The sequence below is a fragment of the Ammodytes marinus genome, assembly GCF_949987685.1.
Source record: "Ammodytes marinus genome assembly, chromosome: 12".
NCBI classification, from domain to species: Eukaryota; Metazoa; Chordata; class Actinopteri; order Uranoscopiformes; family Ammodytidae; genus Ammodytes; species Ammodytes marinus.
Window position 1 is genome coordinate 15,802,663 of NC_137216.1, and position 20,777 is coordinate 15,823,439.

The window sequence follows — 20,777 nt, forward strand, 5'->3', positions numbered from 1 at the left end:
GGAAAAAAATATGAGGGCAATCTTAAATGATCTTTAGGACATTGCCATTCATCCCACAAATACACATATTAATGTCTGATGTATTTGTTTTAAAGCATTGTGAAATTTATTTGGACCACTAGGGTCCGGAAAGACTCTAAACTGGATTGTATGTTGGCAAACATTCTCCTCCTAAAAGCGTGCTCAGATTGAATGCTAAAATTTATAATCACAAACATTCACAAATACAGACAGAAACATTTATCCAACACCTACCTACCCCGATCAGAGTCTCATATTGGAGCAAAGATTTGGTCTATTTATGTCTGCCTTGATCACAAAATGCCTGCAATATACTACATGGAATGCCCTGCACAAAAACATCTGACTGCACGTCTTGTGACTTGGTAGACATTGACAACAATCATTGACTTAAACTAAGCCCAATTTCTCTCACCCCCGCCCTCCCCCCCCACCCCTCACCCCTGAGGTGCCTCCTCCTCTGTATATTTTACCCGAAAGGATGAAGTCAAAATAATGATAATGTTTGGACAACTTGCCTAATGGCTGGAATGCTGAAGAAACTGGCAACAGTTCCTCCCTTTGTACATGTATTCCTATCTGAAATGAGGAGAAATGAGTTTTGTGTTGAATAGGCTAACGCAGGGGGAAATGTACTCATCCTCTCTACAGTAAGAAATGAAAATCATTACTCTTTGTGGAGATGCACACAAAGAGGGCGTATGCTGAGGGGAGGCGGCCCTGCAGGCTCCTCCTCCGTGCATAATGTGCCGGCTCCGTTGAAAATGACTAGACAGCAGCAGAGCGCAGGCTTCACGGGACTCTGAGCAAAAGGCGTGAGAAAATACAAAATAACTAGTCTGAAGTGTATGAAAACTGTGCTGCAAGAATGATTCCCTTCTGACTGGTAGTCGGTGTTTGTTCAAGTTGAGGAGGATATTTTTTTCTTTCATAAATCTTATCGAAGCGGATGGAAATCATTTGGGAATACAGCTTCTTCCTCCTCTCCTCTTCTGCTGTGGTACCCTGAACTCAGACTACAAAGGGACTTGGGGTCGGGCACCGGCTCAAATGGACACGTTTTTCTCAGAGGTAAGTCAAGATCACCTTCCCCGCGGAGAAAACAACAACAAGCGTTGTGTGCGACTCTACCGAATGGATTTTGCTTGGTCTTTTGTTTTAGTTTTTTCGTTGTCCGCGTTTGTGCTAATTTTCCTTCTGAATCCGAGACTGGTTTCGGATCAGTTCTGTGAAGTGTTTGTGAACTTAATGCCAAAACGCACTACTTTTTTGACATTACTCTTCTGTGTTCGGGGTATTTGTGATGCTTTCTTAGCCATTGACTTATAGAGCCTATCCCAAGACTACAGCGGTGTAGAGTGCTTGCACTGGGTTGGTCTACAGGATGCAGCTGTAGTTGGGATTGTAATAGCCTATCCCAACAAGCCTCGGACCTGTACTAAGAACTATTGCATTGCATGATTTAACAGAAAAATGTAATATCCCAAATAATCTCGTTACTGAAACAACAAATAGGCTACAATCAGCACCCACGTGACAGCCTCTGTGCCCATTCTAAATGTCCCCAGATGGGGCTATTATATTTTTTTCCCACCTCTCTCTTTTGCTGTTTTATTAAAAGGCAGAGCATCTCAGCACTTACAACGTGTGTGTGTGTGTGTGTGTGTGTGTGTGTGTGTGTGTGTGTGTGTGTGTGTGTGTGTGTGTGTGTGTGTGTGTGTGTGTGTCTGTCTGTGTCTGTGTGTCTGTGCCCATGTTGCAACCCAGTCATGTTGGATGGATGTGTCATGTGCCAAGTCAGCCCAGACAGCAGCACACTCACACACCCACAGATGCTGTGTAGAGTTTGGCTATAGGTCTGATTTGTCACCCTGCTCTGTGCTCTGACTCAGAGGAGGGCACTCACACACACACACACACACACACACATACACACACACACACACACACACACACACACACACACACACACACACACACACACACACACACACACACACACACACACACACACACACACACAGTGATGTGAGTCTCCTCTAACAGAGCCTCACTCACCTCTGCACCTCCATTGACAGCATCAGCATGTGTTTGACCCTCAGCAATGTGCCATGTTGTGACTCAGTGCAGTCAGTGTTTGGGAGGTGACTCCTGGGTGATGCTTTTTCCCCATACTCTCCATACAAGGAGTGAGATCTATTCGCTTTAAACTGATGTATACACAGGGAAAGTTTCGGACTTATCAAGGTCATGCATCCTTTGACGGCCTGGTTGACCAAAACGTTCAAAAATGTTCACACTGTCCGAGTTTTAATAAGCTAATGATCTTATACTGTTTCCACATTACAAGGAAGTGGAAATGAGCAAATTATTGTTATTTCTTGGAAGAAAGTAGTCAGACTGAGACCTAATTTCTCTACCAAATACTATCTTTTGGTGACTTAAGTCTTAAAACAGAAGCATTAACAATCAAATGCTTGTATAGGTAGAACACTGCCATATAGTTTTCAATATCTGTTGTAGAAACCAAAACCGTGTAGCAACAGATTTAGTTGAACTGGATTTTTGGGTCGTAATCTGGTTATATCAATGTGATATGCTGTCCAAAAGAAGGTCATTGTTTCAGCTCGGCTCAGCAGAGAACATTGTTGTAATCTTCCGTGAGATTTCCCAAATGATTTATTTGAATTCATCCAGGCTGCATTAAAATTTCTTATTAAAAAAGAAAAAAATGATTATGTGGTATCTTTCTTTTTATCCATGCGATATAACCCAATGTGCTTTCCTTGGTCTTGAACAACAGAGTTTATTTGGAAAGAAGAAAGCTCCTGTAATTTGGTCTTTACTTGAAGCTGTCAGAGGTTCAATTACGTTTTTAAATGGACTACTGTTCGACAGGTTGGCCCACTTCAATAATACCAAAGTGTCACTGTTCTACATGCAATGGACGAATGACTGTAACAAAGACAAGTATTTTATGAGATATATATACAATTTTGATTCTGATTGCAATGAATATAACCTTTTGTAGAGTGTATGATGTTTTTTTTTTACACATGTCAGAGAGGGGTTAGTAGTACACCTCCATTGAAATTTCTGATTCAGTACATTGTTGAGGCTGTCATGTTGAACTCTTGGCTGATAGATAACAGTTACTCAACTGACATGGTGTAACAGGGGAATTTGTGTCTGCTATTTCATTAATTTAATAATTTTTTGTGGGAAAAACTGCATAAAAATAATGAAAGAACCGTTTAGTTTTTTTGTATTTTAATGACTTTCGGGGGTCAGGGAAAGAAGCCAGCATCCTGAACTCCTCAGTGCGACCAGTGTGGATTTAATTAAGCGGGAATTCTGGAAGTGAAGTCGGAGGAGGATTAAACTAAACTCAGTGGAAACAAGTGCAACTGGCTTAATCTTACACATGATTCATTACTGAATCACTCAGTGTGATTTTGACAGCTAACATGTTGCTTTGCTTTAACCATATTTAAAAATCTGATTCTTTAATTTGAGAAGAGACAAAGGGGCTAACCAGTGTTTATCTCATGCCTTAGTCAGTTTGTGTCACTCATTGTGACGGTTAAGATTGTGAAGGAGTTTGGACATGTAAGAGCAAAAGGAGTGGCAGGTACACATGGGCTTATCCTGAAAAGCCCATCCTGTCCATCATCAGCATGGCCTTTTCTCTCAGGAGTTCACATTTAACCATAAAACCTTCAGCGACCTCCACCGCCTTGACTCCACACCCAATCCGTCCTCTGAGTGGAGCTGACCCACTAAACACACATGAACTCCCGCAGTGTGCCAGATATTCTTTTATCCGTACCCATTTACAGTAATGTTGCCAGGCTACTGGGTTTGGTCGTCCTAAACTTAAATACGATCCCTTTGTAAAATATATTCCTGGACATTGGTTTGTGTGGCTTCTTGAATATGTGTTTCAGGATAGATTTATCTGGCTTCCTCTCTTTCATCTCTTCACAGACAAAAATATTGTGAGATCACACGCGCAATCGCACACTCGTACACAGACACACACACACACACACACACGCACACACACACACACACACACACACACACACACACACACACACACACACACACACACACACACACACACACATACACACACACACACACACACACACACACACACACACACACACACACACACACACACACAGAACCGAACCCCTCTGATATTTTATCTCTTTGTGAAACATCCTGTTGACGAAGTTGAATCCCAGCAATGTGCATTTCTAAACTTGGTAATCAGTTCCTTTATAGCGGCAGCTGCTACATGCTGTAAAGCCACATGAGGACCATTCCACTGCCGTTAACTCCTTACTTGCGTTACACACCACATTCCTTTCTCTAAGAGACGCACACTCCTCACAGAGGGAATCCCGGATTCCCAGCCCTGACCCCTAAAATACCCGGTCATAGTCGCCTGTCAGCCATGCATTGTAGAGCTGTGGTGACAAGGCTTTGGGTTTCACACCACTGCTGCCACACACACACACACACACACACACACACACACACACACACACACACACACACACACACACACACACACACACACACACACACATTCTCCCCATCCTGAAACATCCCACACAGTGCTGTTTATGTGTAGGTCTTTAAAGCTCGAGCCGTGTATTGGCATGCTATGTAAGCATTCTGTATTGAAATGGGTAATATGAGGAAGACCTGACCCACTCCAGAGGGTGGACTATTTTTCTACCCGGGGTCTTTTTTTTACCCAGTTGTCTCTTCCTCCAGCTGCCACTGTAGAGGGCTGAGAATCTGAGATCATTGCCCTTCTTCCATACGTCTGGACGGATGTTGGGGCAAGGAAGGAAGTCCGGAAGTAAAGCTGGGATGTTAGGATGCACTAAAAAAAAAGCGGATGTGTCCTGCCTCAATATTGAAGAAGCTTGTTGTCAAACTTGAAGGGGTTATTGTGTGCAAAATTGCATCAAATTAGGGGACTTGCAAACAATGCTGTGGTGAATTAACTGTGCCAGTTGTTCATGAAGAAACAGAGGGAGGTGGTATTAATAAGGGAGCAGTTAATGTGTGCGTCAGCAGAACTCCTGCAGCTTTGCTAGCATACAGTCTGGAGGTGGTTTAATCTGTCACGAGAGCCCTGGGACTAATTACCTACAGGCATTGTCTGACCAAACACCAAATGATACCGATAATCCTTCCCCAAAAAGAAACAGGCGCCTGGTGTTAGGGGAAGGTGTTAGGCTAGGAAATCACCACTCATGATAAGAATTTGGAATGTGTTGAAATGTACTTTTTTGTTTTAACATAACAAACCACACTTTTCTACATTTTACAGTCTGCTTTGAAACTTGAATGAACCGCCTGTATTCGGCCCTTTTCACCTCGCTAGCTTGTGTTTGCATTTCATTTGTCTCTAAACAGTAACCTGACCCCTTGTCTATCAGTGATCTGAGCGTCACACAGGCGAGCCCAGTGATGTGATAACCTCCTGCTGACACCATGCTGTTGACTTTAGCTTTAACATGCTACATCCAAGAGCTTTTTAGACATGTTGGTGTTAGTGGTGTTTAAAGGACATCTTCATACTAATAAAAAAATAAGCACAAGGGCAGGAATTTGTTTTCTCGTCAATTAGTTCATGGTGATGGACAAACAGTTGCCATTTCAAGTGAGTTGACAAGTTTTTTCACACGGTCTTTCCTGGTCCTGTCTGCTTGTCCACGTAGAACCAATAACCTAGCAGCAATGGTTAACATTTTATTTGTTTGTTTCTTAAGTTAATACACCAAACTCTGGCAAAGAGAAACAGATACTATTCAAACTGGTCCAGTGATGTTATGCTCACTAGTTAACATGTTTCTGCCACATGCATCTTTTTTTTAGCAGGGTTCCAGAGACCGGCTGTTTTTACACGTTGGTTCTTCTACAGATAAAATAAACAGTAGAACACGTTTGTGAGCTTTAGAGGTGATAGTAGGCAGACTTTAAAAAAAACATTAATCATTATCCCCTGTTTCCAGTCTTTTGCTAAATTAAGCTAAACAGCTGCTGGAAGTAGCTTTATATTTCCGTAAAGATGTGAGAGTACTGTAGCCAACTCTTGTGAAGAAAGCTAAATTAGCATGCATTTCAACAAAATGTTGTACTTTTTATTCCTTTCATAGCTGACTGCACTGACAACCAGCATGGTTCTGGTTTGCAGGCCCCATTAGCTACACACGTTTCCAGTGTCACATGTTCAAAAAACAAGACAGCTCAGAAAAACACGTTAGTAATGTTGAATCTGCTTTCCCAACACCCATCCTTCCTTCCCTCCCTGTGCTGGAGTGTGTGCATGTGTCCTGGGTGTGTCAATCTCTGACATAGAAATCACTTTAGGGGACTAGAGAACCAACAACTGTCTACTTAATCTGTGAATCTACGGTGAAATGAAGAAATCATTGTACGGTCAGCCAGCATTACGCGTGGACTTGTAAAAAGCAATAGTTCGTAGTTTACTTGCCTTGTTTGCTGTAAGAATAGTGACATTTGTAGGCCTATTTGTTCTCTTTCTGCTAAATGGCAATTGGTATTGGTGCTTACTCCTCACAAAATAAAAATGTCTGTTGGCATTCACCATTGCTGCCCATTGCCTACCTGACAAACTCTCTGTGCTGGTAAAGAGAGTTGCTTAAATCCTCTCAGTTCTGAGTTCTCGTCTGGCAGCTTAATACCAGCCAACCTATGATTACTGCTCCCGGCCCAGATGTTGACTTTCCTTATTTTAGACCCCTATGATTATTGTACACTGAGGCAGCCTATTAAGTGATGAAGGATGTGTGTCTCCACACACACTTTCCTTTATATTAAATTTCCCTTATTGGAACAGCCGTGAGTAGAATATAGCCTGAGTAATAAAAAAAAGAAAGAAGAAAAAAAGGAATCTGAAACTGTTGATTATACGATGAGGTGACTGTTAAGGTTTTAATTTCAAGACTAATTGGATGTACACCCCGCCAGGCCTAAGTGCACTTCCCACATTGCATGAGCCTTGAGTGCCATGACCCACAGAGTCAAACTGGCACCTTGGTGCTTAACAGGAGCAATCAAGCTTTCCCATCCATTCCCATTCTGTTTTATTAGACATGAGTGTGTGTGGTTTGGCCTGAGGTTGTTTGTTGTATCGCCACTGAGAAACTGAGACTCACGTGAGGTGGAATGTTTCCTGTTTTTTCAAGCAAGACTCTACATTCGCTTTTGTCACTCTACCTAAACCTGATCTTCCTTCATATTCTTATCCTCATAACAAATATGTGCTGTGACGGCTCTGCAGCACTGTTTGGCTTGTTTCAACCTTCAAATGCTGCAAGACCTCAAGCCCGTTTCCAAAGTGTCCAAACGGCACATTACATCATCCTGACAAGGCTCCAATGCTCCTTCCCTCCCAGCCATAAATGATGTTCTCTAAATGCTCCAACACACCACACACACACACACACACACACACACACACACACACACACACACACACACACACACACACACACACACACACACACACACACACACACACACACACACACACACACACACACACACACACACACTCAGTCTCTACTGAGCTCTGATCCTGACTAAGCAGCATTCATGACATATCTGTGGGATTCCTGCTTTGCGACCCCGTAACAGTCCACAGATGAGTAGACAGGAGGAGAATATGTACAGTATTTAGATGGAAAACAGGAGGTAGAACGCCAGGTGGCGATCCAATCAAACATGCGTCAATCACATCATTTGTTGCCCCTTAGTCCCATCCTTGAACCCGTTTTGGTGTCAGAAAAAGTGCCATAACCCTAATACTTTGGTCACTCTGTAGTAGGCCTATAGAAGTTGAAGGAAAACATTGTTCACACAGCAAAAATGGTGTAAATCCGAAAAGTGTGCTATCCTTTTCAGAGTGTCCTCTTCTTTCTGTTGTGCCCCTCAATACATCATTTGTTATGCAAATCTTGTTCCATATTCTCATTAGCAACCTTGCAGATTAACTGTATCACATAACGAGGGCGTTTTCTTTTGACCCCCCTACATATTGTTGTTACTCGCTGTGACTCAGTTGTTCCATTTAGCACGTTAATGAAAATGGCTTAAAAAACATCAGTGATGGCAAGTTGCTGCTGCATTGCATGTTTTTACTTTCCATTGACCTTTCGACACAGTTGCTTTTGTAACTCCATCGTTCTGAGACCGTCTGCTTTAACAAAATATCTTTGAATATGAAAATGACGCATGGGTTGCCTCACAGTGATAACCAATAAGGCTGCTGCCTCCAGGCCAATCCTGCTTAGATCAAGTTTATGTAGCTTCCCTCAGCAGGGGGCTGGGGTGTGGTGTGGTGGTGGGGGTGGGGGTTCAGGCACCTACTCGGAGTCAAGAACAACTGATGAACTGCACCGTCCAACTCCCCTCCTATCTACCCCTCTTGCACCCTCTCCACCACGGACTAGGGGAAGCCCCATTTCCCATGGGACCCCTCCTCCTCCATTAGCTAATTTCAGATCAGCTGCTCCCTGCATGATTCATTCATATGTCTTCCAGCACAGATGCTGAAGGTTGCCTTTAATCATCTGATTTCACCCCTCAGTCACACTGCCTCACCCTGCCCTACCCCGCCCTCACCCCATGCTGGCTGCCGGCACCGGGTACACCATGTGCAGCAGGCTGGCAATGGCAAAATCAGGGAACAAAGAAACAAGAAAAAGTAAAAGGGGCATGCAGAGGTACACTTGTATTAAATCATTGTCAGTTATTATTTCCATACAGTGAGATGCGTCTTATGGTCTGATAGTTAAAGAAGATAGCATGTGGTCTTGGAAAATACAGTGAGATCAAATTTCCCTCAATATCAACTTCTGGGGAGCTTTTGAAAAGACACCTAACCCGTCATTGGCTAAGTGTAGCTGCTCAACAACAGACATAACAAGTGTGGTTAATTTCCACAAATTAAAACATTGTCAGTACCCTGACAGAGACCAAACTGAGTCAAAATGTAACTGTAATAAGAAAGCCTGTGGCCAAAGACCTAAAGGGAACTTTTGTCCAGCAGTGCTTGGCCCGTTTGTTTAATCTCACCAGCTACTTGGCGGATTCCTCCTCATTCCACTCGCTCAGCATTCAGGAGATTTGGTTACAATCCCTGAATTTGGATGTTCGCCTTTTAAATAGACAAAACTATAAGCTCCATTGTTACAGTACCTGTTTATTTTTGTTGTTGTTTTCCATACTTACTGTGTGTATTCCTATGTGTTTATATACTGTACATCCATTACGATCAAATTACTCATTGCTGCAGAACTATCACTTATCAGCCATAGAAAAACAAAAGGAATCCACTGTTTCACCATGTTTTCTTTTCCACCTATAGGTCAAAGCTGTGCGGGTTAGGTAACTTTAAAAATGTTCCTGGAATCTGATGGTTTTAGCAGGAAAGCAGAACAGTGTATTTTTTTTGTTTATTTCACCTACGACAGACTTATTATACACACTCGCACACACACACACACACACACACACACACACACACACACACGCACGCACGCACACACACACACACACACACACACACACACACACACACACACACACACACACACACACACAAACAAACACAACCAGGGACCCCACATCTGTCTAGGCACGATATAGTGAGGTCACACAGAGTTAGTGACTTGGCATTATGCCCCTCTGTTGTTATGATAATGCTGTAGGGTCCTGGTATTTGAGGTGTGAATGAATTGCTGGACCATGGCCCTCTATGTAAAATGGAGACATGTTTTTGAACATCTGTTTCTTAATGAGATGCAGCAGGTCAGCGAGGACTATAAGTTAAGACAAACAAATAAAGTATAGCCATATTAAAAAAACTCATGAATGAACACTCGAAAGCAAGTACAGCAGCAGTAACAAGAAGGGTTTCTTCTGGACGAGTTTGTTCCGGTGGATACGTTCTTGCGTTTTGTTTATCTTCCTCCACAACACATAAGACGTTTGTCATCATCTCTCAGCCGGGCATGGCCTGCAATCCGCCCATACTTGCCGCACCAACAAAGACATGGCCTCATCATAACTGATTGTTCAACTTTGTCCAAGTCCAGATGAGTTAATTAGCTTTCTTTAATACTTGGCTTTGGTGCGATCACTCGATACCTTCTTTAATCATGCAACGCCGGAGGACAGCAGAGAAAGAATCATGCCACATTGTACTTCGTATCCTCCTTAAATATTTAACTAGGCTCGCTCATTAGCCAATCTCTGATCTGCATGTCATTATACAAAATGCAGAAACTCAAGCCTCAGACTCTGGGATCAAATCCTTCAGCCCAAGAGGTTTCTGTGTCAGAAAGCACGATGGGACGCTGGCTTGCGGCCTGTTTTTGGCTGATCGAGTTACTATTGTCAGAATGTCGTGCCTCTGCAGTGGTCCACATGCTCAGTGACATGCAGCAATGACAATCTAAACATGGTTTGAGCTAAAGGTCTCACATTTTTTAAGGGCAACATCCTGTTACTGGAGGCATAGGAGTACAGTTAACTATTTCCCTGGTAATTAAACCCAGTGAAGGCTGTGTTTCATCACAAAAATCCCACTCACGCTGTTTCATTGGTTTAGTCAGAATGGTTAGCTGTGCCCCTGCAGCAGCTGATTCAAGAGGTGGGGGGGGGGGGGGGGGGGGCTTAACACGAGCTGATACCCATGCCATGTCCCCTTGCATCCCAGCTGGTCTTTGTTTGGGATATTTCCGCCTGGTTAAATTCTGAGCTCTCTCTCTCTTAGTCAGGAGTGCTTTGCCTTTGTCCTGACTTGGTGACGGAGCTGCTAAGGAAGGAGGGGACAAGGGGGTGGAGTTGTGTTGTGACCATCTGTTGCTGAGACAATTCATCTCTAGTTTATACCCTCCAGCTTCAGACTCTTAAACGCACACACACGCTCATATACAAAGGACACAAACACATCTGGTGTCCTTAGTCACCGCCCCGGACAGCCTCGCCCCACTTCTGCCAACTTCAATTTTCACTGGCTGATAGCCATCCAGACAAACTGCTGTGTTTAGTTAAGTCATGTCATAATGTTTTCTGGATGGACTGTTTTACATATAGTGTGACCATCCCCCACAGTTTACGGTCTTTAATTGCTGACTCCTGACACAACATGACATTTGATATTGTGCTCCCTCAGTCGTGATGGCATGTGGAGACAGTGCACACTTGACACATTCACACATTTTTGTTTGTTAGGGCACTACTGATGTGGCGGTGTCTGCTCAATTTGGATTGTAGAGCCTGGTGGGCAGTTCTCCAGAGAGCAAGTCACTGCACAGATGCTGATGCAGCAACCCAAGACACAATTAGCATCTTTATGGGCCAGCTTGATGCAGGCTTTTGGTTTACCATTTCTTGTTGACTCATTTAAATAACTAGTTTTTACGTAATATATCAGGTCCTGTTTAAAAACATTATCTGTGTGGAGAGTTTTCTGTGTTCTTCTATAAAACTGTTCCTGGGCTTCTTATTTGAGAATGCTGTGGTTCTTGTTTAATGGAAAACCTCTTAGACTCTGACTCAGCGACTCAGTCTTGGAAAATTCATATTTACGTCACTTAAATTGTAGCAACGCTGACGTGGTGTAGGACTACACACCATTATGAGCCATCCCGCTGCTCTCCATGTCACAACTTGCCTGCTGTTTAATTCAGTGTAATCTACGTTTTGTTTGGAACTTACTGGGAGCATGTTTCTTTACTTTAAAATCAACTCCTACGTTGCAGTTAAGAGTACAAGCAGCCATGACCAGACGGCATTCTGCTGAATCCAAGTTACCCTCGATCTGCGGTTACATAACAGCAACTGATCTGCTTAAAATCTATAGAGTAAACACTATTAATCTCCTCAGTGGATCTCAGCAAAACTCACGTGAAGCAGCTTTTCACTGAATAGGCCACGCATGCCAGGCCGGTACCAGGCAGGCTCAGTCGCTAACAGGTATCAAAGTCGACAATGGTGGTTAATTCAGTGGAAACTGAGTTAATGTGTGGTCTTGTGTTGGGGACTATCCTCTGTTATATACTGTATATGTTGTGTCCTGATGTTTCTGTTTGTCAGCCTCTTTTTCCAGACAATGGGAGGGCGGGACATTATCAGGTGCCTGCATGGCTTCCTCTTCCCCCTCCCCCTACTTATCCTCCTCCCAATTTTACACGACCCCCTTTATCCCACTCACCGTTGTCCCCCGTGGTTTGAGAGAGCCACATTTAGCCACCCTCCATTAGCCCACAGAAAAGGGAAAGAAATATCCTTGATGATGGAAGTAGGTCTGCATGCTTGCTGGTTGGACTGAGTGACCCTTTGTCCGACAAAGGTAGCCTTAATCATAAAGAGCAAAGACCAAATCATGGCTCTGAGCTGTTAAGCAAAGTTAATTTAACGGCTTCAGAATAATTCTTTATTGACCCACTTCCATCTTTGCCTATGTGATTCAGCACTGTTCAGGCAATTTGCCTATATGCGTAAATGTCTAAGCAAAAGCATCTTGATCTTTTTTTTGACCCTTGTGGCAAACATATTTGTGCTCCATGGATGAAAGTGTGTGTGGGTGTGTGTGAGTGCACACGTGGCAGCCTGTTGTTAATAGTTAATGAGGATTGATGCCTGGACGTGGTGACCTTGTATAAGGTTTCCTAGTGGAATCCATGCATATTGATCTCTTTGGTTTTATGCTCTGTTGGACACACGATTCCCTTTTTGCTCCACGTTTTACCCCGGTCGCCCCAATGGTGACGATTGATGTTGTTTCATTGGCTTCTTACAAGAGAGGTCGACTTTCACGCCCCATTTCTTTTAAGTGCATATCCTATAAGTCTTGCACTGAGAACCAAACTGTCCAATTTGAGATACATTACTTGTAGTTGAGACCAAAGCCAGAGAAAAAGCAGGCTGATTAAAGGAACAGCTTGACCTTTTGGTCTTTTTTTAACTTTCTTGAAGAAAGTTATAGAGATCTTTCTTATAACCCCTTGTAGATCCACAAGTTGTCATTTTTTGTACACGTTTTTTTGTTCTACTGTTTACACAAACCAGATGCAACATGCTAATTGGTGAACTTTGGTGCTGGTAGTTGAAGGAGTTCACCTTCATCGTAGAACACAACCAAGTAGCTGTTTCCCCTTGGCATGGGCATGAGTGAAAACGATCTTTTCTTCCAATTTTTTGTCAAGACAGCAAATAAGCATATTTTCCAAAATGTAAAAATGCATAGGTTCACCATCAGATGGGATTCAGTCATTCAAAAGCCTAGAATCATGTTTTCTTACCCTGACGAATGTTGATTTAGTCATCCGAACATTTTAAAGTGCACAGGCCTTCGTTCCTGTCCACACCAGTCGTTAAAAAGGCAGCCGGTTCTAAAATTGTATCTACCACCACTGTAAGGAAATGACAGTCATTCTGAGCAATCAGCCTCAGATTCCTGTTATTGCTCCTGGTGACTGAGCTGCTAACAAACAAGTCTTGGAGGGTCAACCACTCTGCATGGATACACAAACACAGGAGACCAGGCCGCTTAGATCTGCTTTGGCACTGGCGTTCAATCTTCGCCTGATCGACAAAGCAAGAAAAAGAAGAAAGGAGGTTGGCCGTAGAAACATTTGTATTGATTTTATTTGCTAAAGTGGCAAATGCTCACTTGGTATAATTTACTTCTATTTTATGGAGCGAATTAACCCTCTCAACCAAAGACTGAGAGCGTTTTTTCAGTTTTACTGAGAGTGTATGACCCGACCCTAAGTGGTTGTTTAAGTCTCTCTGACACACCCTCATCGTGCCTGCAGGCCTGGCAAACAACTTTTCTCTACTCAAAGGCAATGACGGTTTAATAAGAGGATTGCTGTGCCAGGTTGGTGTGGTGAGGGAGCAGCTATGTGGCAGAGGGTGACGCTTGAAAAAAGGAGAGAAAAAACGGGGGAAAAGACTGTCAGGGAAGAAAAAAAGGCTGCTTTTCTTAGAATAATCTCCACTGTCTCTACTGACTCAGCAGCTATTACTCACCTGCCACGTTCATATTACACCAAAGTGCCTCAGATTATTATTTTTATTTGGGGTGGAACTTTTTCCTTTTCTTTTCTCTTCTTGTAATGGTCCATATTGTTATTGTGATGCAAATGTCCAATACACATGATCACTCCAATAAGAACCCTGTGTCCAGATGCTAATGGTGTTTTTCTCCGGCTATTGTGTTGCAGGGGGCCCGTGTCTGGCTGAGACACAAAGAGCAGCTCCTCCCCTCCACCGTTAGCTCCAGTGATGACTCGTCGCTCGTCCTCACCACTGACTATGGAAAGGTAAGAACTTTATTTTTTCTCTGCTGCAGTATTAAATGCTGCCAGTGATTCACTTTAAAACTCTTATCCACCCAGTTTTTCTGCATCACAAAGCATTTTTTTCATTGGTCTAAATGCCACATGATTTTATAAACCCCCACTCACCCCCCGCCCCAGCCAAGACAAAAGCCAATTCATATGCATGCAAGCCATATTAATTCATTTACAGGCTTCAGCAGATACATTCAGCGTGCATGTTTTATAATAGGGGATGGCGTGTATGTCAGAAGGTTAATTGTTTGCACATGTGTTCCATGTCAACGCTCGGCGGCAGGATCAACACCTTTTATAATAAAGTAAGAATGACAGGAATGGACTCCCTATGTCAAGTCATTGGCCTGAGCTTATCTCTTTGGCAGTGCACGGTGGTCTTTGTGTCTGGAGGAAATCCTGTTCGAGAGAGCAAGACTCAGAGTGAAGGAAAGAGAGAGAGAGAGAGAGAGGTGGCGATGGATGAAAAAAAAATAAATTCTCATTTGTGGGTCAGAGAGCTTCCAGTTCCACTTTTATCTTGTGGAATGCCTTTGTGCTGAAATAAATAACCCTTTGAGCGGTGCACATGATAGGCTATGGGCTCCATTTGGTCTTTTGGTCAGGTCAAGGCCTGGGGAAGGAACAGGGTAGGGCCCGAGGACTAAACTCAGATCACAACAACATGTAATATAATGTCCACCTCCAGACAACCACAGCCACAAGTCAAGGCCCTCTGTCATTTCTTCTCTGGAGTCCCTGGACTGCTCAAGGCAAGGGTGACCTATAAAAGGGAGAGAGGTTGCCAAACTGTTGAAGATAAGGCTCTGACTAGTCTTTCATTCTTAAATTGGGAGTCTGCTTTCCGGTGTTAGTTCCCAATAACCCACTTCAAGTTCAGCCCTTGCTTGCTGATTCATTGTGGTTTTTCCTAGAACTAGAGCAATGTGCTGCATTAAAGGTAGAGAGCTATACATACATTTGAAAGAGGGGAACATATGAATTTATCCATGTGCCCTTCACTCTAAGCATATTTGCTTGAGGTGGGGATTCTTGCAGTCATAATGTCCCCACCAGGTCATGTGGCCAGACATATGGATTTCTTCCCTGTGTCCCTGAGTCCTAAGCCTATGGCAGCCAGAATGACAGGAATGTGAGACTGGAAAAAAGACAGTCTGGCATGACAGTCGATGGCATGACCTCATGTTCCTGGATGACATATGATCAGTTTCATTTGTATTTCCTGATTCAATCTTAACTTTCATAAAGCAGACACCTCTTGTATGTTAAGGGCATGTATTATACACATGCATTGTCTGTTTTTGTCCATGTCCTGGTGTTTTTACATCCATGTGCAGTGTCAGAGGTGCTTTGGTAAATGTATCCTGGCAGTATTTTTCCCTCAGGGGGCTGGGGTATCATTATCCATGCAGGGCTCACTCCAAGGTGTATCTCACTTGAGTGCTGAGTTTGCAGACTCAGGAGAGTGTGTTTAACCACACTGGCTCAGCTTCAACAGGGGCTGACCCTGCTGCCGTCACATTAACCATCATATCAACATTCATCACTGTCTTGTTCTCGACACAGACCTGAGTGTGGACCAGTAGTAATACAGCAGGGAACTAAACGTCTTGTGGCTTTTGTGTGTCTGTGTGTGTGTGTGTGTGTGTGTGTGTGTGTGTGTGTGTGTGTGTGTGTGTGTGTGTGTGTGTGTGTGTGTGTGTGTGTGTGTGTGTGTGTGTGTGTGTGTTTGCTGTGGCCAGATGGTACTAGCTGGATTAACAGTGTGTGTGAGTTCTCCCCAGAGGGATGCACATGTTAAGAAAAGCATGGAAGGAAAAAAAAAAGGAAGAGGCTCCATCACCTGAACTAAATAGCTTCTGCTACTGGTGACGTCATCTTACTGAACAGTAAATTCATCATGAATATTTTTACCAGTTCCACCAAATACCAACAAAAAATAATTAAATTGTCCTCAGGTATAAAGCATGCACTGCTAAATTATGACCAGGCAATCTCTTCTGATATTGATTTACATCTGAAGCAATTATGCAAACAACAGAAACATAATATTGATAATCAATTCAAAGCCATTTTTAATGAAATAATTCCAGTCAGCAATTAAATGTCAGACTGTTTTTGGTACTGACTTTTCTTATGCCTCTAAGACATGTGTTTTCATCTTGAGCACGGATAATAATTTAAATTTACATTTTTAAAATGAATAGCCTTTTGTGTACTTTTTTGGTAGATGCTTTGCTATCAAAAATTACCATCCCACTTAGTGAAAGAGACAACGTTCTACCCTAACCAAGGGAAGTTCTCCTTGGCCTGCAGCCATACAGTCTGTGAAGTTTAAAATAGGTCATTGATGGCCCCTCAGTCTTTTCTGGATTTTATTGGTCAATGGGTCCATTATGTGAGCAATGTGCATTCACGAGTGTGCTCACACAAACATTTATGTGAGTGTAAACAAATATTTTCAGTATCTGTGTGCCATATTCGGGGGAATATACTGTAAGTATGAAGATTTTGTGATGCTAAGTAAATCTCTTTATGTGTCCTTTTTTTAACAATTTTCCCCATCAATAATAAGCCTATTTCCTCCTGCCTGCCCCCCACCCCCCCCCATGTCTCTTGGGTCTGGGTGGGATCACCCTTTCAGCAGATGGATTCACTGAGAGAAAGAGTCAGACAGAGTAAAAAGGAAAAAGAAAGAAAAAAAGACAGACAGTCACAAGAAAGTGTTTGTGCCCACTAGTCTGGTTGTGTATCTGCCCATGTGTGATTTGTAAAGGCTTGAATATATCTGCCAGTGAAGGAAGCTTCACTTTGAGCCACAGGACCTATATGTGAATATTTAGTGGAGCTGGTGGAACAAAGCAGCAGCAGCAGCAGCAGCAGCAGCAGCAGGGTGTGGTTTCAGTGAGGAGGAAACAAAAGGAAAGAGCGTTATAGCTGCGAGAAAGTTTTAAATTCAGATGCTTTGCTATAGTCAGGAGAACTGTTCCCATTGTTTAATCTTTATCATTTTAGATTTTTGATTTTAATTAGTGAGCAGGCAAGTATTCTATCTAGTGGAAAGTCAAGGTCTCATAATTAATCACAACTCACATTTGCATTATCGATTTGTCTGCCAATTACTTTCTTAATTGATCTCCCATTAGTTTCTTCCTTCACATTTATCAAACTGCTCGTTTTGTCCAAACAACAGTCCAAAAACGTAAATATGTATCGAGTTTAATATCCCAGAACACAAACTAGAAATATTTAAAATGGCTTAAACGATGAATTCTAAGAAATAATCTTTCTGTCACTGAGCTAATCAATTATTCAGATAATTGTTTCAGATTTAAGTTTGTAGTTCTGAATTTATTTTATTTCAGTCCATTCTAGAAGATAGAAGAAGCCAAATGGATTACATTTACAATAATTTATCAACCACATACCCCCATCGGCGAGTATTAGTGTTCTAACTTTTTTATGGACCAGACTGATGTGCAGTGGCAGTTTAATTTGAAGATACAAGGAAGAAAAAAACAAAGAAATAAAACAGAAAACCATATACCAGCAAAAACAACTGGCCATCTCTCCCCCCAACTCAGCTGCTCAAATAGCATCATCACAAAATCCAAGATTTCAGAAAATATATGAAATTTATGGTGCTAATGTTGTTTGTTTATTTATTGTCTGTTTTGTGTACACCAGCATTGTGTCCACTCCAGGCTCCATTTTGAGCTGATTGATTCGTACAGTCGTCCACTAATCAATCACGAGTCACGTGTTGTAATAAGTGGCAAGAGCCTATCTCCAGCCATCATCCCACCTCTCCCATCATTATAGTAACATTGACTATGCTACACCCCCGGGCACGAATGACATGCACTGACTGAAATCGAGAGCACTATTGATACAATCACCTTTAATTACATAAGCTCGGAATATATTAGGTTTTTGTCAGCTTTTATTATCTATTCGGAGCAAATGATAGAATCTCGGAAATAATTTTAGTGTATATGTGTGTGTGTGTGTGTGTGTGTGTGTGTGTGTGTGTGTGTGTGTGTGTGTGTGTGTGTGTGTGTGTGTGTGTGTGTGTGTGTGCATGTCTGAGTGTGTTTGGAAGTTAAAAATCAATAAAAGCGAACACACAGTTACATCACTGCTGGGATATTCAGGCTCCTGTTGGAACATTATCCCAGTATGTGCTAATGATCATAATGGACACTAACGGTACATTATTGCACAACCTTGGAAATGGAAATAGTGAAGAGAATGAATCTGTGTCTAGACCTTATCTGTCATCATGAAATGTTGTGTGTCTTCTCGAACAGGTATTCAACCAAACAATAAAAAGACCACAGCCAGGACAAAACAGAGGAATGTGAAACCTCTTTTGATGCTAGGAACCCCAGATCAGTTTTCTCTGAGCATCGCTGATGTTTTCATTTTTTTTAATAAATGAACATTTTAATAAAGAAAGTCCCTGAGGCTCAGTCTGTGAAATCTGAACAGGGAATTATCCAAGGAAGATCAAACACATAGGCCACATCATATGATGGAGAGGCAGACAGGCCACACATAAATACACATATACACACAAAAATATATAAGACAATTCCTTTCTCTTGTGTTATATATTTTCCTTGAGGAAGGGGTGACGGTGCTTTCCAAGTTCACAGCTCATTGCGTGTTTGGCAAGAGCAGCCATATTTGTTTTCCCTCCTGTGAAACTTGAGTTCTTTACAATCTGGAGTGTAAAATGAATAGCTAGCCTCTAGTTGTTTGTTATCCTGTATTATCTTTGCTCCCAGACACCTCAATGCAACTTTGAACTTGGGCTTTGGGAATGTAAAGAATGCAAACGCAGGCAGAAGACGCATCTCCTATTCCTGGGGCTTGTTTGATTGAGTTTTGAAAAAATGTCTCTCCAACAGAAAGTGAACTGTAATATCTTCCATTGTTTTAATAAACGAAAGGATAAATAGTTGAACATGCTTTTTATTTAAGTATACAATCATATGAAAAAGTTTGGGAACCCCTCTCAGCCGGCATTATAATTGACTCTGCTTTCACAAAAAAATATATAAAAGTGGTATGTCTTTAATTTACCAGGAACAGCTAAGTACTGGGATGTTTTCCAAACAAAGATTTTTTGAAAAGCAGTATTTGGTTGTATGAAATAAAATAAAATGTGAAAAACTGGCTGTGCAAAAATATGGGTACCCTTGTGGTTTTGTTGATTTTAATGCCTGTAACAGCATGTAAAACTGATGAATTTAAACACAAAGTTGGTTGGATTATGTTGTTAAGCCTTGAACCTCATAGAAATGTCTGTTTAAGCATGAGAAAATGTATTTTAGGTGCCTAAATGCAAGTTGCACTTCTCTTTGACTCTCTGCTGAAGTGAGACAGAATGGGATCATCAAAACTGCTCCCAAAAGATCTTAAAAACAAAGATTATTCATTATCATGGTTTAGGGGGAGGCTACAAGAAGCTTTCCCAAAGGTTTCAAATGTCAATTTCTACTGTAAGGAACGTTGTCAGGGAATGGAAGGACACAGGCACAGTTGCAGTTAAACCCAGGTCTAGCAGACCAAGAAAAGTACAAGAGCGGCATATGCGGCGGATTGTGAGAATGGTTGCACACAACCCAAAGATCACCTCCAAAGACCTGCAAGAACATCTGGCTGCAGATTGTGTATCTGTACATGGTTCAACAAATCAGTGCAATTTGCACCAAAACATCTGTATGGCCAGGTGATGAGAAGGAAGCCCTTTCTGCGCCCACGCCACAGATACAGTTGCATGGAGTATGCAAAAGCTCATTTAGACAAGCCAGATTCATATTGGAAGAAAATGCTTTGGACTGATGAGACAAAAATTAAGTTATTTGGTCTTTAAAAAAAGCAGATGTTTTTGTGCAAATTGCGCTGAATTGTTGAACGATGTACAGATACACAATCTGCAGCCAGATGTTCTTGCAGGTCTTTGGAGGTGATCTGTGGGTTGTGTGCAACCATTCTCACAATCCTCCACCTATGCCGCTCCTGTTTTTTTCTTGGTCTGCCATGCCTGGGTTTAACTGCCACTGTGCCTGTGTCCTTCCATTTCCTGACAACGTTCCCTACAGTCGAAATTGACAATTGAAACCTTTGGGAAAGCTTCTTGTAGCCTTCCCCTAAACCATGACAATGAACAATCTTTGTTTTTCAGATCTTTTGGGAGCTGTTTTGATGATCCCATTCTGTCTCACTTCAGCAGAAAGTCAAAGAGAAGTGCAACTTGCATTTAGGCACCTAAAATACATTTTCTCATGATTAAACAGACATGTCTATGAGGTTCAAGACTTAACAACA

At 42.2% G+C, this 20,777-nt stretch overlaps 1 protein-coding gene across 1 annotated transcript in view; it reads left to right on the forward strand.

Moving 5' to 3' along the window:
- Nucleotides 1-842: 842 nt before the first annotated feature.
- The window catches only part of myo10l3 (myosin X, like 3), a 57,032-nt gene continuing 37,097 nt past the window's right edge, over nt 843-20,777 (forward strand). The window contains exons 1-2 of the mRNA XM_080038618.1: nt 843-1,092; nt 14,313-14,411. Of these exons, the coding sequence (XP_079894744.1) occupies nt 1,072-1,092; nt 14,313-14,411 (120 nt within the window). The 5' untranslated portion in view covers nt 843-1,071. The remainder of the gene's footprint in view (nt 1,093-14,312; nt 14,412-20,777) is intronic.